The sequence below is a fragment of the Tripterygium wilfordii genome, chromosome 16 (genome assembly GCF_013401445.1).
Source record: "Tripterygium wilfordii isolate XIE 37 chromosome 16, ASM1340144v1, whole genome shotgun sequence".
Taxonomy (NCBI): domain Eukaryota; kingdom Viridiplantae; phylum Streptophyta; class Magnoliopsida; order Celastrales; family Celastraceae; genus Tripterygium; species Tripterygium wilfordii.
Genome location: NC_052247.1, coordinates 2045682 through 2062314, shown reverse-complemented (window position 1 = coordinate 2062314; position 16633 = coordinate 2045682). Strand labels below are relative to the sequence as shown.

At 38.0% G+C, this 16633-nt stretch overlaps 4 protein-coding genes across 7 annotated transcripts; 2 read left to right on the top strand and 2 right to left on the bottom strand.

Moving 5' to 3' along the window:
- The first annotated feature begins 25 nt into the window (after positions 1-25).
- Positions 26-3601, top strand: LOC119981466 (geranylgeranyl transferase type-1 subunit beta). Of its 2 annotated transcripts, none has more exons than XM_038824592.1 (11): positions 26-275; positions 612-687; positions 863-921; positions 1055-1194; positions 1367-1422; positions 1510-1586; positions 1686-1731; positions 2109-2233; positions 2471-2538; positions 2622-2709; positions 3200-3412. In XM_038824592.1, the coding sequence occupies exons 1-11, from the start codon at positions 72-74 to the stop codon at positions 3260-3262; spliced, it is 1002 nt and encodes a 333-aa protein (XP_038680520.1). In that variant the 5' UTR covers positions 26-71; the 3' UTR covers positions 3263-3412. The 2 variants fall into 2 exon arrangements, with proteins under 2 accessions (XP_038680520.1, XP_038680519.1); XM_038824591.1 differs by having other exon boundaries at positions 27-275; positions 3225-3601.
- Positions 3602-4368: 767 nt separating this feature from the next.
- On the bottom strand, positions 4369-6242 carry LOC119981268. Its single transcript, XM_038824325.1, has 2 exons — positions 5426-6242; positions 4369-4472 (listed from the first exon to the last, which is right to left on the bottom strand). Exons 1-2 carry the CDS (start codon positions 6240-6242, stop codon positions 4369-4371), a joined length of 921 nt encoding a protein of 306 aa, XP_038680253.1.
- Positions 6243-8904: 2662 nt separating this feature from the next.
- LOC119981105 lies at positions 8905-11550 on the top strand. 3 transcript variants are annotated; one of them, XM_038824109.1, is made up of 3 exons: positions 8923-9044; positions 9240-9371; positions 9595-11550. In XM_038824109.1, the coding sequence occupies exon 3, from the start codon at positions 9876-9878 to the stop codon at positions 11352-11354; it is 1479 nt and encodes a 492-aa protein (XP_038680037.1). In that variant the 5' UTR covers positions 8923-9044; positions 9240-9371; positions 9595-9875; the 3' UTR covers positions 11355-11550. The 3 variants fall into 3 exon arrangements, with proteins under 3 accessions (XP_038680035.1, XP_038680037.1, XP_038680036.1); XM_038824107.1 differs by lacking the exon at positions 9240-9371 and having other exon boundaries at positions 8905-9044; XM_038824108.1 differs by lacking the exon at positions 8923-9044 and having other exon boundaries at positions 9053-9371.
- Positions 11551-11710: 160 nt separating this feature from the next.
- Positions 11711-14662, bottom strand: LOC119981104 (heat shock cognate 70 kDa protein 2-like). Its single transcript, XM_038824106.1, has 2 exons — positions 14339-14662; positions 11711-13634 (listed from the first exon to the last, which is right to left on the bottom strand). Exons 1-2 carry the CDS (start codon positions 14550-14552, stop codon positions 11896-11898), a joined length of 1953 nt encoding a protein of 650 aa, XP_038680034.1. The 5' UTR covers positions 14553-14662; the 3' UTR covers positions 11711-11895.
- Positions 14663-16633: the final 1971 nt, after the last annotated feature.

Genomic DNA, 16633 nt, shown 5'->3' with positions numbered 1-16633 from the left:
CCAGCCCAGGCCATAAAAAACGATCCGTCTCAGCCGAGACTTAACAGTTGTCAGAGCCCAAGCTCGTAGCCATGGCAGCAACAGAGGGAGAAGAAGAGGAAGTAGAATCTCCACGTTTTGCTCCGATGATCTCATTCGACAGAGATCGGCACCTGACATTCCTGGAGATGATGTACCAGCTGCTACCGCATCCTTATCAGACGCAAGAGATCAACCACCTCACGCTCGTCTACTTCGTCATCTCTGGCTTCCATATACTCAATGCCCTTGAGCGAGTAATCTCTCTACTTTTGCCTATTATCTATTCCAAAAATGCTGTTGACTTACCTAATGACTGAACTTGTTTGGTTTCCGAGAAAATCCCATAAGCTGAGAAAACGAATTTACATGTATTATTTTATTTTTTTTGTCTAACGATGTAAAATTAACCGAATTTAGGTAATTGGGTAGCTTAGTAATTGAACTAATGAAAAGAACAATCGTAATTTGGAGAGTTTTTGATTGTATTGAACACGCAACCCATGTGTATATTGGTTATGTATTGGTGTATGCGCACTTATTTATTCTTTGGATCTTATAAAGGAAGGATCTTTTGCTTGCTTTTCTTTCAGATTGACAAGATTGCTGTTGTCAATTTGGTTCTATCGTTCCAAGCTCACCCAAGAAATAAAGATGAAATCAACAATGGTATAGGCTTGCTTGATAAATATGACTCTGATGTTATTCTTCATTTGTTCACTGCAAGGAGGCTCATTGATCCACACTATTTTTGATGTTCTGCTCCCTGTCCTTAATTTATTGGTTTAACGGTGGAGGTGGAGATGAAAGGAGGTTGTCTAATGAGCTGTCAGTTTTCCTACAGGTCAATTTTATGGGTTCCATGGTTCCCGAACATCTCAATTTCCTCCAGACGACAATGGGGTACAAAAGTTTTTTTATTTACTGGCTGTGCTGTGTACTGTTTTGCTTTTGCTCATCTTGAGCCAATGATAATATCTGTGATATAAATGTCCTCTTCCTGTTATTGACCTTTTGATGCTTTATTTGACTCTAGGTTTTGGTGCACAATTGTGGTCACCTGGCAAGCACATATTGTGCCCTAGCCATACTTAAGATTGTTGGTTATGATTTCTCCCGTATTGAGTCGGAAATTATATTGACATCAATGAAGAACCTTCAGCATCCTGATGGAAGGTTTGGGTTACTGTTACTTTACATTTAATTTATTCGGGGTTGAGACATGGGGTATGTGATTTTAAATTTTAATTGAATTTGAAGACTTGAAATAGTGATTTTACCTTCAGTTTGGCATTATTTCACTGGCATGAAGCTGAACTAACTTCCTAACATTTTATTGTTCTGTCAGTTTCATGCCCATTCATATTGGTGCAGAGAAGGATCTTCGATTTGTATATTGTGCGGGTAAGAAACAAAGTAGTTATAGATGTATAATGAAGCTGTTTAAGCTTTTATACAATGTAATTTCAGTTTAGCTAATTGACATATCAGCTGCAATCTGTTCCATGCTGGAGGATTGGAGTGGTATGGACAAGGAGAAAACCAAGAACTACATCTTAAATTGCCAGGTCTGTAAAGGGTAGTTTTCTCAAGGTCAATTTGCATCTGATCTATGTTCTTGCAATACTCTGTACACTTTCAACTCTCATTTGTTCTCTTTTTTTCAGTCATATGATGGAGGATTTGGGTTGATTCCTGGTTCAGAATCTCATGGTGAGTTGACGCAAAGTTTATATTATTGTTGGTCTTGGTTCCTTAATTTTGTGCATTTAGACGGTGAAAGTAGATGTTGCAACCTTATCAATACTATTATAGCTTTAGTAGAGTAGTGACTCCTGATAACTAAGCATGGGAAGTGGATTATGACGCAAGTGATGGTTGCTTACTTTTTCAACGTCTTTTCAATTTTCCTTCCAGTTTCCATGCATTCGAGTCCCGTATATGCTGATGTTAATTTTGGGTATCATTACATAAGGGGGGAATATATACCACTGCTCACATCCAGAAAATATGCTACTTGTCGTAGTTTCATCAATTTCTAATCCGCATTTTGTTGATATTTACCAACAATTTTCATCTTAGTGGCTCAGGTGGTGCAAGTTACTGTGCTGTTGCATCTCTGCGATTAATGGGATATCTAGAAGACAACCTTCTATCTAAAGCTACACAATCATCCATCATAGATGTTCCGATGCTGCTGGACTGGTGCTTGCAGGCCAGTTTACCTCTTTGAATCTCTCTCTCTCTCTCTCTTATTTTGGAGGGAAGCAGTACACATTACTGCTCCTTAAAGTTGTAGCTTTTTGAGTGTAATGGTCATTAAAACCAAAAATGCTGCTGGATTTAGGCTTCTTAAATTAGAGGGCATATAATATCACATATAAGGTAGTCCAATTATTTTTCCTTTTGCCTTGAAACTTATATAGCCAGTATGTCTTTTTGTCCATTGCAGAGACAAGCTGGCGATGGTGGATTTCAAGGTAGACCCAATAAGCCTAGTGATACATGTTATGCATTTTGGTAAGTAAAACTGTAGGATGTTCAATGTTGTATGCGAGAAGCTAGATTTACCATGTCCTGAGAATTACAATTTGCTTTTGTAGGGTCTGGGCAGTTCTTAAGATGTTAGGAGGCCACAAATTCATTGACAGCAAAGCTCTGCATGGATTTTTACTGACTTGTCAGTCGGAGGTACTACTCCTTCTCCTTACCACTTTTTGTTTAGGTTCTCTCAATTGCGGGATCCATCATTTATTGATCAGATGCGTCATTTATCATTTATTGATCAATTGCATAATTAATCCATTTTGTGGCACTCATGGTTTAAAAATTCTGAAGTAGAGAATTCTACCCATGATACCTGAAACTGGATACTGAAATGGTGCCATTTGAAGCCAGGCCACCTTGAACAACTGTTTTTATAGTTAAACCTGGAAATAGTAACCTGCGGATCAAATTACGAAATGATATTATTCAATCACTAAACGAGTAAGATGATTATTGGGAGGAAAAAAAAGAAAATGTTTGATTCGTTATGTTTATGTTCAATCTAAACAAAATAAAAGCAATAGAAATTGTGAACTAGTTAGAGTCTGTCAGTCTGATACTCAGAGAATATTTACCATGCATGTAATATGATTAGATGTGATTATATCCTTGCATTGACTTGATGGTTATTTAGTTGCTCGTATTTGTTACTGCACCAGTATGGTGGATTCAGCAAATTCCCGGGAGAGCTGCCTGATCTATATCATTCCTACTATGGATACACTGCATTCAGCATGATGGAAGAACCTGGCCTCAACCCACTCTGTGTTGAACTGGGAATAACAGATCTTTATCTTTTGGGGATCTGAATTGATTATTCCTCATCTTATTGGCACATGCTGATTCACACGACTGTTTCTGGTCGAATTCAAAATTGTATCATGTCGATTGTATGTTCATTTATAGAAGGTTATATCTAATCATAACATGCATTTTGTTAACTGATAAGGGCATCTTTGATTGTAAGCTATACATTGCTGATGTTTTTTTTCTTCACAGAATCTATTGAGAATAAAGGGTATTGTTTCATGGCCAACCAGAGTAAGATCTTCATTTCCTAACCGGTGTCTTCACTCTTGATCTTCTTTAAAAGATTTGCTGCTTGATTTCATATTTGCATTTTTCAAAAACATAGAACTATGGATTATCACAATCAAAATGTGGTTTCTGCATCATGTACCCTTGTTTCTGATTGGTTTTGTCTTGATTACTGGCCAAGTTGAGTGCCATGTCATTTTCTATTTTTTGGGAAGAAGAATTGCTGGCCGTTGATCAATTCAACATGCCACACATCACCTGAACTTTTGAGGCTAAAATTTACTCAGAAGGTTTGTCCTGGAAGGTAAAACTTTCATTTCTTGTCCACAACCAAACTCTCAGATTCTCAGACAGATTTTCTTCCAAAGATTTCACGTCACATTGATTCATTTTTATCTTTTTGTTTTGGTATTTTAACCTGTCCAATTTACACAAGAAATCTTTAGTACTTCACATTCTTTGTTCATGGTTAACAAGGTTGATAGATCGTAGAGATTCCAATCATCATCAAACTATGCTGAATGGGGCTGGATATCTTTGTTACATAGTAACACTTTATCCGGACGCTTATTATTAGTTTGGAAGTTTTGCCTATTATATTATATACTTTGCACCTCCCTTTGGATGATGTGGGACAAGAGACTTAATCATGTCATTATTAGTTTGGAAGTTTTGCGTATTATATTATATACTTTGCACTTCTCTTTGGATGATGTGGGACAAGAGACTTAATCATGTCATCACAAGGTAGCACGCTCAACACCATTAAATTTGATACTGTAGAGACTTGTGGTTCTGTTCACTCGAGCGGAGTGCTAGAGGTTTATCATCCATGTTAGTTGTTGTGATGAGCTGAGAAAAAGCTATTCCTGCCATAATTATTAAAGATAGAAACTTTTTTGAATCGATAAGCACGAGCCATTTTCACGGGAAAGTGCTCTCTGTTGTTGTTTAGGAAAAGGGCCAAGGTATCTCATCATCACAGGTCGCTACCTTTCACCATTGTTGTCTCCTTTACAAAACAAGGCAAAACCCTAATCTACTTCTTTGGCACATTAAGAATTCTCTCAATGTCCTATCTCAGATGTTCATCAAGAAATAAAAATCAATTTGTACCAAAAGCTGGAGTGGCTAATAAAACACTAAGACAACATGTTAAATTATCATACAAAAACTCCTTAACAAGTATGTAAGTACGGGACGTTGCAAGTTTAACTCCCGCATCCAGTAACTTAGGCATTCTCGTATGTGTTTCAGTCCAATCTTTCCTGTTATTAGTATAGAGCGGCTAAGGCAACCCAAATTTGGAATTGACCCAATTGTCTAATGGGTATGTTGGACCAGAGAATTCTCGATTATAAAAAAATACAAGCAAGGAGAAAGGCATAAGGGATTAAGGGAACAAATATAAAAGAAAGTGGTGTTGGTCTTAAAAAAGAATTTTCTTTTTCTACAGTGTTTTCTCTGGAGAAGAACATCACTGCATCAGTAGTGCCATTACCAAGTATGATTACAGGTACTGGGACAGCTCAGTAGACATGGAGATTGAATAAAACAAAACCCCACAAGTCCCCCCACTAAGCACCAAGTCCATCTTTCAACATCATTTTGCAGAGGATTTTGTCTCCCTCCACAAAAACTCTTCTTTTGATTAGCAAAACCTCCTAAACAGATACAACCCTCATAAAATTAAAGAAAAAAAAACTAGCAATTAAAGTAAAAAATTAAGCAAAACCCACTTCTGCTGCTGCTGCTGCTGCTGCTGCTGATCTAGATGTTGTTGGTGGTGGTGAATTGAGAGGAAGTATCTGTGAAGAAGTGCCATGGTGTTTAAGCTCTCTCTCTTTGTTTCTATCAACAATGATTGTGATAAAAGAACTCTCTTCTTCCTCATCTTTGAAGAACTTTGAACCAGAGAGAAATTGTTGAGAAAACCCATCATGACTGTTCACTTTCTTCTCAGATTCTTCCATCAGTTTTTGCCTGTACAGTTTCTGCTCAGCATCCTGCAAGAACTTGAACCTGGGAGGTGGTGATGACCTTATTCTATTGAATTCTGCATCAGTTGATGATTCAAAGAAGAGAGGATTGAATCCCTTACATGAGGTGGAGTCTAAAGGGGTAAGTGGAGGTGTAAAAAATGATGGAGAAGCTAGAGGAGTTAGATATGGAGTCTCCACAGTGAGAATTAAATCACTCAGGCTCCTACCTCTTGACCCTTTTGCACTCTTGGACTTGGCATCTTCAGACTCCAAATCTTCTCTTGTTTCTTCCACAATTGTGAAGAGAAATCTTGGTGGCCCTGTCAAGCTGTTCAGACCCAACAGTTCTGTCTCCATATCATCATCATTATCACCATAAGCCTTGAGCAGGAAATCATTATTGTTTGAATGCAAACTGTGAATCTGTGCTTCTGGTTCATGAACAAGAGTGTCTGTGACTCTCAATGAAGATGGTTTTCTCCAACAGAACATGAACAGAAGCTGCTTTGCTGGACTGCCATAGCTATCATCTTCAATTTCACTGTTGGTGATCCTCTTCTTCCACCATAAAATGTAGCAGAGTTCAGCAACAAGAGCCAACAAAAGACACCCAAAAACTACACTCAACCCAAGTCCCACACCACTCAAAGACTTCATCTTTTTGCCTCAAAATCACATCAGGAGATAAAAACAACTTTTCTTCCTTCAAAATCCCATCACAAATACTCAAACCCACAAAGGAATTAGTAGCCCAGAAAACAAAACAAAACAATTACTGTATGCATCTGTCTTGAAAGACCAATAAAGAGAGTGGAATAGTCCAAATCTTCCCTGAACATAAGCCAAGACTGAGAACCACCCAGTTGATGTCCTTTTTGACTGAAACTCTAATGAAACTGCCTAAAGATGGAAGAGCCAGCTTTAACTGCAAACAGAAAGGGGAAAAAAAAAAAAAAAACACCCTACTTGTGTGTTTAACACTCCCAATGTTTATCAACAAAAAAAGTGCATAGTCCAAGAAACCCACCAGCTAAAACAATCCAAGAAACCCAATTTTTGTCTGAAAATCACATCCTAAAATGATGAACCATGATTAGATAAGCTTTTTTACTCTAAAACCCCACTTTAACAAATAGCACACTTGAAATAATTACCCATCTTTGGGCACAAATAGCATATTCCAAGTAAACCCCCTAATTGCCTTATCCGTGTAGAACGGGGGAACTCACGTATCCAAAGTTTTTCGTATAGGACGGGGTTTAATGTCACCGTGTCTTAGATGATTTCTTCGTTTACATTAAAAAAAAAAATAGACCCACAAAGATGATATTGAAAACTCTCCTTCATACTCATAGAAAACCAGGTGTTGGATAAAAGAAACAAAAAAGCTGATGAGGGCAAAAGTCGGCAAGTAAATTCATGTATGGTTGTGAGGTCTCGTCCTTCAAGAGATGCTCACATGGGATCACAAATAAAAAAAAATATATGAAAGTGATCTGTCACTGAAACTGTAGTGATTGTTTATAGTAGTTTACCATAATACCCCTCCTTTAAGAAGGTTCTTTTGTTGGTATGATTAAAAGATATGTCCGAGGGCAGTTTAGGGAAGATAAATAATATCTGGAAATCTTTGTTTACTTTGTTACTCAATAGTTTATTTTCAATTACCTTATAATATTAGGGTATGACTTAAGGTCTTGCTTGCAAGTTTTGATATGCATTGGTGTTGATAAGCAATGTTTTCTTGCAAGCTTATGATGTACATGTAAGACCATCAAGAAAGGTAGTTGAAAATTGTTCAACTAAATTCATGAGTTTGATCAACCAAACGATTATAAATCTCGACATTTGAATCGTCTCACACTCTCTGAATATTTAATAAGTCGCAGGGTGTTAATATGAAGAGTTAAACTCTCCAATCAACTCGGAGAAGTTACGCAAAAATTAAGTATTGCACGCATAAATAATTTGTTTTCCGAGTTTAAGAACCAATGACGACGGTTCAAGAAGAGCAAAACCGAACGAATCTTTAGTCCAAAAAAAGTGATATTGGTTTGTAGTATTTGAGCTATATTTTCGAAACTGGGCACCTGTTCGACAATCGCGAAGGCACTGTGTGGGTGCAGGCATTGGCCATTGTGTAACTAGAGGACCATATATCAATACATGCCACGTTATATGAACGCAAACATTCGGGCATAGTGCTTAGCTCTTCACCATCTTCAAATTCAGACAAACAAACAGCACACATGCCATCATGGGCTGCCAGGCCCATATCTTTATGTTACTCATGGGCCGGGATTAGCTCCACAATCGAATTCCCGGTGTTGTTTGGGCCACATATGATCACAGTTCTCATGGGCTTGGGCCGTTGAGGCGGTATAGGAACTAAGAATAGTATATTACTACATACATAGAATACACGTTATGACTCACTTATGCAACTAATCACCTCATTCCATATTAAAAAAACACTAATCACCTAATAACTAGTTCCTTGCTTGAATATATATTTTTTAATTTCCTTTTAAGACACTTTTTAGCTATCACTATGGCTTTTTTTTTTCTTTCTATCTTTTCATGGTTTAATAATATTATATAAACTATAAAGTGAATGGAATCTCCAACCGCAATGCTTTTGTTTTTCTTATTACAGGGAAGTGGGTGGAGGAGGTTCGAACTCGAGATCTCTATGAGATATTTTACACACAAGTGTCATCTGAGTTATTCGTGATTCTCAATCATTTACATGATTGCGTATTTTGTATCTTATGATAATTATAGAGCAATTACTTATATTATAATTTATAAGTGGATTAGATGAGCAAACTAATCACTTTTTTAAAAATATTTGAGGAATAAACCAATGACATTATATATAAATCAATTAAGTTATAGCCTAGTGTTTAATCTCTCGGAAGATCATGAGTTCAATTATCACCGGACACAATATATTCGTGTTCACGGGATGAGTTTTAACCTAACTTATCATATTGTCAGATGAGAAACTTTTGTGCGTAAGCAAGTCTGATGACTCAAGTTTAGTTCATATAATATATAAAGATGCAAACTTATACGGTGTGATTCTCGGTTAAAAAAAGATTTATCTTTTAGGCATGCATTAATTAACATGAATTTCTTTTTCAATCATTTGGCAAACTAATAAAATAGTTTTGCTTTTTTCTTACCTTTTCTGGTCACTTTTTATACGAATATCAATCCAAATATCCACCGTCACCGTCACCGTCACCGTCACCGTCAACGTCAACGTCAACGTCAACTAATGTCGTCTATCTGGTCACGGCAGCGTTATCTCATGTCGGCAAACAACTCCGTCTCCATAGCCAGACTCCGTTATTTTCCTGTCTGTCTGTCTCTCTCTCTCCTTTCTAAAATAACGGGGGATTCATTCGTGCAAGTCTCTGATTTCGTTGGAATCGAAGCCTCCTCTCCTTTTGGGTAATTTTTGAATCTGTTGTTGATTTTTCTTTTTCCTTCCCTTTTTATTTTAATTTTTATGGGTTAGTTTTTTTTTTTTCTTCGTTTGATTGATTTGAATCTGTACTGTTCTTGCTACGATTGGGGGACTTTTGATTTCTGGGGCTTGTCGAATCGTTGGCTTTTATTGTTTATTTTGTTTGGTTGGTGAGAAAGTCTGGGAGAACGAGAGAAACTGAACTTGGAATGTTGAATATCGATTGGGGATCTGGAGAACAATTGAAAGGGAAGATAAAAAGAAGAAAAATTACGTCAATTGAGCTTAATGGGACTTATGGTCTTGTGAAGGTGAGATTTTTAAAATACTTGAAAGTCAAAATCCATTGAAACAGATGGGGAAGCATGAAATCTTGCTGTCTTTTCTTCTGCTTGCGAGATTTCTATTGCTTTCTCCAAAAAAAATAATAATTTGTGTTTATATGCATATATGTGAAAATTTCAATGATGTAGAGGAATTAAGCTTTTCGTCTTGATTTAATGATCTTCTTAATTTGCTACTTTCTTGTTTCAGGTCGGTGACCTTTCGATGATGGTAGTACTTTATTTGGCTCTTGCTGCTTGCTTGATGCTTGATTATGCTTTGTGATTTTCTCCAAGGGTCCTTTTGAAGGTTTGAATCATGAAGATATCTATGAGTTGTCTCTTTGGTTTTGTTGATTGATATATTATTGGCAATATTTTCTGGTTTCTGATTTACTCATGAAGATGCTTGTGAGGTGGTGTCTTTGGGATTGGAAGTTACACCCATAACCTAGAAAGTAGGAACCCGAACATCGCGAGGGAGGAGAAAACATGGGGGAGGCCGGCGTCACAACTTTGACCGTAGAGAATTATCCTCCATCCACATTTTTGTCAATGGATTCGGGTTCTTTATCACATGATGAATTGGAGAGAGAGATGAACCGATCAGCCCTCTTTTCTCAACCACCTGATATTAATCTCCCATTGTTCTCTGAGCCTTGTCCAACTCCACTGACTTGGAATGACCCTTGTGACATCTTGGATGCTGGCCTTGGGAATCAAATTTATGGGGCTGAGGCAGTTGTTAACATCTCAAAAGTTGCACGAAAATGTGCCAAGCGGATTGATAGCATGTGGGGTGCGTGGTTCTTCTTTAGTTTCTACTTCAAGCCTGTTTTAAATGACAAGTCCAAGTGTAAAATAACTAGGGACAGCAATGGTGTGTCTGGGTATGAGAAATCGAACTTGCAGCTTGATGCTTTCTTGGTTCAGCATGATATGGAGAACTTGTACATGTGGGTTTTCAAGGAACGGCCTGACAATGCACTGGGTAAGATGCAGCTTAGGAGTTATATGAATGGGCATTCACGTCAAGGTGAGCGCCCATTTCCATATAGTGTGGACAAGGGTTTTGTCCGTTCTCATAGGATGCAAAGGAAGCACTACAGGGGTCTTTCGAACCCTCAGTGTGTTCATGGGATTGAAGTTGTTCGGTCACCCAACTTCATGAATCTTGATGAGGAGGAAAAGAAAAGGTGGATGGGACTCACAGGGAGAGATATAAACTTCGGTATCCCACAAGAAGCCAGTGATTTTGGATCTTGGAGGAATATTTCAAACGCTGAATTCATTGTTGAGCGGCCAGCCCTCCCATTGACTGGCGTTAATCAGCACGCAAGAAAATTGCTGAATGGTACTGCTTTGAATTTATCAACTCCACCACCAGACCACATCAGCAGTGGTGATGCAATGGATCTTTCCCCCGTCTCCCACAAACGGAAGGATTCCTTTGCACATTTTAACAATGATGAATGTTTGCCTACTCTGCATTCTGACAGAGGTCTGGACATGAAAATCCACCCAGTTGAGCCAGCTTGGGTAAACGAGTTTAGCGGCACAATGAAGAATATTTGTGGGCCTGTTACTGCATCAAAAACTATATATGAAGACGATGAAGGGTTCTTAATTATTGTTAGCTTACCCTTCGTGGATATACATAGGGTTAAAGTTACTTGGAGGAACACTGACGCAAATGGAATTGTAAAGATATCTTGTGTTAGCACAGCCTGTGTGCCATTTATTAAGAGGCATGATAGGACATTTAAGCTAACAGATCCAGCGCCGGAGCACTGCCCTCGGGGGGAATTTGTCAGGGAGATTCCCCTTCCAAACCGCATTCCAGGCGATGCAAAACTCGAAGCATATGGGGATGAGACAGGCACAATGCTTGAGATTATTGTGCCCAAACTTCGCGTTGGATCAGAAGAACATGAGGTCCGCGTATGCTTTCGCCATTCTCCATGGAGTTGAAGAACATTCTTGACCTGAAACAGGCATTGGTTTGAAGATGTGAGTTTGGTTATAATAGACTTATAGTGGTTGGTGCTTCACTGTTTACTAACATGATTCAGCAAAGGGAATTTATGAAATTATATTGCATTTTTTCTGTATTAGATACCCTTTTTTCTTACTTTTATACTTTCAATCTGTGGGTGGTAATTTCTTCAATTATGTTTTTCAGCAGTTGGTACCTGCTAACTGGTATCCCATGGGCCATTGCTACTTGTCATAACTATTTTAGTGATTTCCTTCAAGGTCACATGAACTCAATCCATACACACTCTAATATATAAGTTGAAGATGATGAAAGGGGAAAAAAATAAAGGTTGTATACCAAAAGGAGATATATTGCCATTGTCAAATAAGTAGCTAATAGAAGATAACAAGCTTGCAGGAGTAGAGCAGATAACAAGCTTGCAGTCTCAAAAATTTAGAACTAATCTTATACTAGAACAACAAAACATTCCAAAGTGCATCTCCAGAATTTTAGCACTAACTTCTATAACAGGACTTAATCAACTTCTTCAATCTTTGGTCCTGCACTGCTGCCACCAGCTGGTGGAACATCTTCATCCATGCCAGCACCACCCATGTCAGGACCACCGGCACCCTGATACATCTTGGCTATGATTGGGTTGCAGATGCTCTCCAATTCCTTCATCTTGTCTTCAAACTCATCTGCCTCTGCAAGCTGGTTGCCATCCAACCATTGGATGCTCTGTTCTATGGCATCCTCAATCTTTTTCTTGTCAGCTGGGTCAAGCTTGGAACCAATCTTGTCATCCTTGACAGTGTTTCTCATGTTGTAGGCATAATTCTCCAATGAATTCTTAGCTTCCACCTTCTTTTTGAGATCTTCATCCTCAGATTTGTACTTCTCAGCTTCCTGAACCATTCTCTCAATTTCTTCCTTCGATAACCTACCCTTGTCGTTGGTGATAGTAATCTTGTTCTTCTGGCCAGTAGTCTTGTCCTCGGCAGACACATTCAAGATACCATTGGCATCTATATCAAAGCAAACAGTGATCTGAGGAACACCCCTTGGAGCTGGTGGAATGCCAGAGAGCTCAAATTTTCCTAACAAGTTGTTGTCCCTAGTTCTCGCTCTTTCACCCTCATAAACCTGAATCAAAACTCCTGGTTGGTTGTCAGAGTAGGTAGAAAACACCTGCTCTTTTTTGGTGGGAATTGTTGTGTTTCTTGGAATCAAGACGGTCATAACACCTCCGGCCGTTTCCAATCCAAGAGAGAGCGGGGTGACATCCAAAAGTAGAAGGTCCTGCACCTTCTCATTGCCTTCACCACTCAAGATGGCAGCCTGAACAGCAGCACCATAGGCAACAGCCTCATCTGGATTGATGCTCTTGCACAGCTCCTTCCCATTAAAGAAGTCTTGCAGTAGCTGCTGTACTTTAGGAATCCTAGTAGAACCTCCAACAAGAACCACATCATGTACAGTGCTCTTGTCCATCTTTGCATCCCTTAGACATTTCTCCACAGGCTCCATACATTTCCTGAACAAATCCATGTTAAGCTCCTCAAACCTGGCACGAGTAATAGTTGTATAGAAATCTACGCCCTCATATAAAGAATCAATCTCAATAGTAGTCTGAGCTGTGGATGAGAGAGTCCTCTTTGCCCTCTCACAAGCAGTTCTCAATCTCCTGAGGGCTCTCGGGTTTCCACTAATATCTTTCTTATGCTTCCTCTTAAACTCCTGAACAAAGTGATTCACCATCCTGTTATCGAAATCTTCTCCGCCAAGATGGGTGTCACCAGCAGTGGCCTTCACCTCAAAGATACCTTCTTCAATGGTAAGAAGTGAAACATCAAAGGTACCGCCACCCAGATCAAAAATCAAAATATTCTTCTCACCAACACTGCCCGCCTTCTTGTCAAGACCGTAAGCAATGGCAGCAGCAGTAGGCTCATTAATAATACGCATTACATTGAGTCCAGCAATGACCCCAGCATCCTTAGTGGCCTGACGCTGAGAGTCATTAAAGTAGGCAGGTACAGTAACTACAGCATTCTTCACCGTTGAACCAAGGTAGGCCTCAGCAACCTCACGCATCTTTATGAGGACCATAGAGGAGATTTCCTCAGCTGCAAATTGTTTCTCCTCACCTTTATAATTGACTACAATCATTGGCTTGTCACCAGGACCAGGAATGACCTTGAATGGCCATAGCTTAATATCGCTCTGAACTGAAGCATCACTAAACCTCCTACCAATCAACCGCTTTGCATCTGTGAACAAATACAAACAAATGTATAAGACAACCAAAAAAATTAATACATTACTCAACAACATATTGAGCTAGCCATTAAAGTAGCTGGGAAACCATTCACAAGACAATCTACTAAGATGAATTTTCCTAAAATAGTCTGTAACATCACAGCACTTAAAAGCAGGTTCTTATAATACACGACGACAGAGCACCCGCATTACATTATATAGTATGGAAATAAGCACTCACAATCAGAAACCTAACAAATATTCACATTCGTTAGAATAATATCTAGCTGCAACACAGGTTTCAACCAAACGTTATGAATCTGTTGATCTTAGTATTGTCACACATAATGTGTAAACATATACCCTTATTTCACACCCTTACAATAGACCTTATGTGAGAATTCCTATATATATACACACACACTATATCCCTGTAAATCATAATAATTACACCTAAATTAGAATTGAACATTGGTCGAATCCACAGATATGATAATCTTACAACAGCCACCCATAAAAGTTTTCAAATATTGTCACCCAGAACCTAATACATCAAGATCTACGAGCAAATTCACTACTTAATCTCCAAAGAACGCACAGATAACACATCAAGCATTAAATCATCAACAATACCCAACAACACGACCAAGCACTACAAATCAGAGAAAAAGTAATTAAGCATATGTAGATAGATAATACCAGCCAATAAACTTACCAAAGACGGTGTTGATGGGGTTCATTGCGACCTGGTTCTTCGCAGCATCACCGATCAAACGCTCGGAATCAGTGAAACCGACATAGGAGGGCGTGGTACGGTTGCCCTGGTCGTTTGCTATAATCTCCACTCTATCATGCTGCCACACACCGACGCACGAATACGTCGTCCCCAAATCGATCCCGATCGCAGGACCCTCTCCTTTACCGGCCATCGTAGCGATTAGCGAACTCTCGTACGGATCTCAAGAATCAGATAACGGAACTAAATCGCAAATTTTCTACGATCTTCGAAAGCAGAGTTCAAATCGTGAAAGTGAAGAATGATTGTGGAGGCCAGGCGTTACTTATAGTAGTATGTTGGTTGGGTCTCGGGTTCTAGAATGTTCGGGGAGAATCATCACCCGTTGGATCCGCGTGGAGTGGACGGCCACAATTTCGTCGCGTCTTCGAATTGTGGAATTGTATGCTATTTGGTTGCACACTTTCATTGACCATCAAGGACCAGACAACATGTGCCGTGTGGGATTCGGCTGCAATTATTATAGGTACAATTTCCTATCAAATCATGTATTTATTATTTTTTATGTGTTATTTTTTATGAAAAATATTATAAAAAAAAGTCCGAGTGATCAACTTGTCAAACCACATCAATTAAAAATATAAATATTTTAATATTTTAAGCCACATCAAGTAGTTTATTGTTTGAAAAATAAGAAATCTAACCGAATAACTGAATTGAAATAATTTCAAAATTTCGATACTCAACTTTAAATGTTTGAAAAATGGATGACTGAATTGAATTGGTTTATTATTGAGCAACCAAAAGTTGGTTTATTTATCTTTTTTTGCTATTGAATATTTTGGTTATCATTAATGTTAAAATATAATTGATTTTGAAAAAATAATACTAAATTATAAACTCTAAATTACAATGGAAAATACCTAACTACCCTTATACAATCGTCCTCCATTGGTTACATATAAGATTTACCTCAACAACGTCCACAAATAATATTGCTCTCAATGATAATTGAATTCAGAACCTCCTGAATCTATACGATTTGACACCAAATATATTCACCGACTACACTACCACCTAAATAGTCCCTTAAATCATAAATTGTAAACCGTAAATGCTAAATCGAAAATGTTAACTTCGTAAGTTGACTTTATGTTATAAAACACTAGTAACATCCAAATCATGAGCCTGAAAAGTTGATTATATAATATACGCACCCCATGGTAAAGATAATGAGATACATACATATATATAATTGCTCCCATACACACGTTTGTAACTTACAAAGTTACGGGCAACATTTTTTCACTCTTTACTATGGGGCCCAAACCAATGAACCTCACAACAAAACCAAAAGTTATTACGGACATCATAGGTGAGCATTTCACTATATGTATATAATACATATAAAAGATATGAATTTGACAGATATAAATTTTAAAATATTAATCATACCCCATTTGAAATATGCAAAAGAACTTAAAAAGAAAATGCATAAAATAAATTAAGAACATACTACTAATGGACGCAAATATCATATAGTTTGTCAAATTATCCACAAGAATAGTCTGTCCAATATCAAATATCAATATCAATATCAATATATAGTCCAAATTAAATCAACAAGTCAAGCGCAATGATTTTATGATATTGGTAGGCATCATTTTTCCACATTGTGTAGTTGCCATACAAGTTCCAACTACAAAAAGTTATACTCAAAAAATTCCCATAATTTTTTTTTTTTTTTTTTTTTTCTCTAAGCTCTTACGTATGAAATCATGGACGTCATCCTTTTCAACATTAGACATTATTGAGATGAAAAAAAATGGTGGGAACTATTTACACTCCCCAGATTCCCATTGACACCCTATAACAAACAAAAAACCCTATTCTGTTAACACCCCAGCACGCAAACTTGTCACTCATTCCCCCTCTCTCTTTTCTTCTGTTTCGTCTGTCACCTACCCTCTCTGCTTCGTCTAAAACCCATGGGCGAAGACGAGTTCAACATCAATCCTAACTTCGGTGACTTCATCGACGAGAATATCTCCGACGATGTGGTCATCGACGACAACGATTATGTACAGCATCGAGAAGACAAATTAAATCAAGAAGAAGAGAAAGAGAGACGACAGAGAGAGAGGTAAGAAGAATATCTCCGGCGATGTGGTCATCTCTGTTTATGCTCTCTTCTCCTCCAGATCTTTAACTGTTCGGTTTTGGATGAATTTATTTTTGAATCACATTCTAGGTTTTGTTTTTTTTCATTGGGAT

Bases quoted from the DNA above. Each gene is read 5' to 3' on its own strand.
- LOC119981466 (XM_038824591.1), top strand. From the start codon at position 72: ATGGCAGCAACAGAGGGAGAAGAAGAGGAAGTAGAATCTCCACGTTTT. The intron at 688-862 runs GTATAGGCTTGC...GTTTTCCTACAG, and splicing joins TAAAGATGAAATCAACAATG to GTCAATTTTATGGGTTCCAT. The intron at 2,234-2,470 runs GCCAGTTTACCT...TGTCCATTGCAG, and splicing joins TGCTGGACTGGTGCTTGCAG to AGACAAGCTGGCGATGGTGG.
- LOC119981268 (XM_038824325.1), bottom strand. From the start codon at position 6,242: ATGAAGTCTTTGAGTGGTGTGGGACTTGGGTTGAGTGTAGTTTTTGGG. The intron at 4,473-5,425 runs GCACTTCTTCAC...TAATTATGGCAG, and splicing joins GAGAGAGCTTAAACACCATG to GAATAGCTTTTTCTCAGCTC.
- LOC119981105 (XM_038824107.1), top strand. From the start codon at position 9,876: ATGGGGGAGGCCGGCGTCACAACTTTGACCGTAGAGAATTATCCTCCA.
- LOC119981104 (XM_038824106.1), bottom strand. From the start codon at position 14,552: ATGGCCGGTAAAGGAGAGGGTCCTGCGATCGGGATCGATTTGGGGACG. The intron at 13,635-14,338 runs GTAAGTTTATTG...ATTTGTTCACAG, and splicing joins CCCCATCAACACCGTCTTTG to ATGCAAAGCGGTTGATTGGT.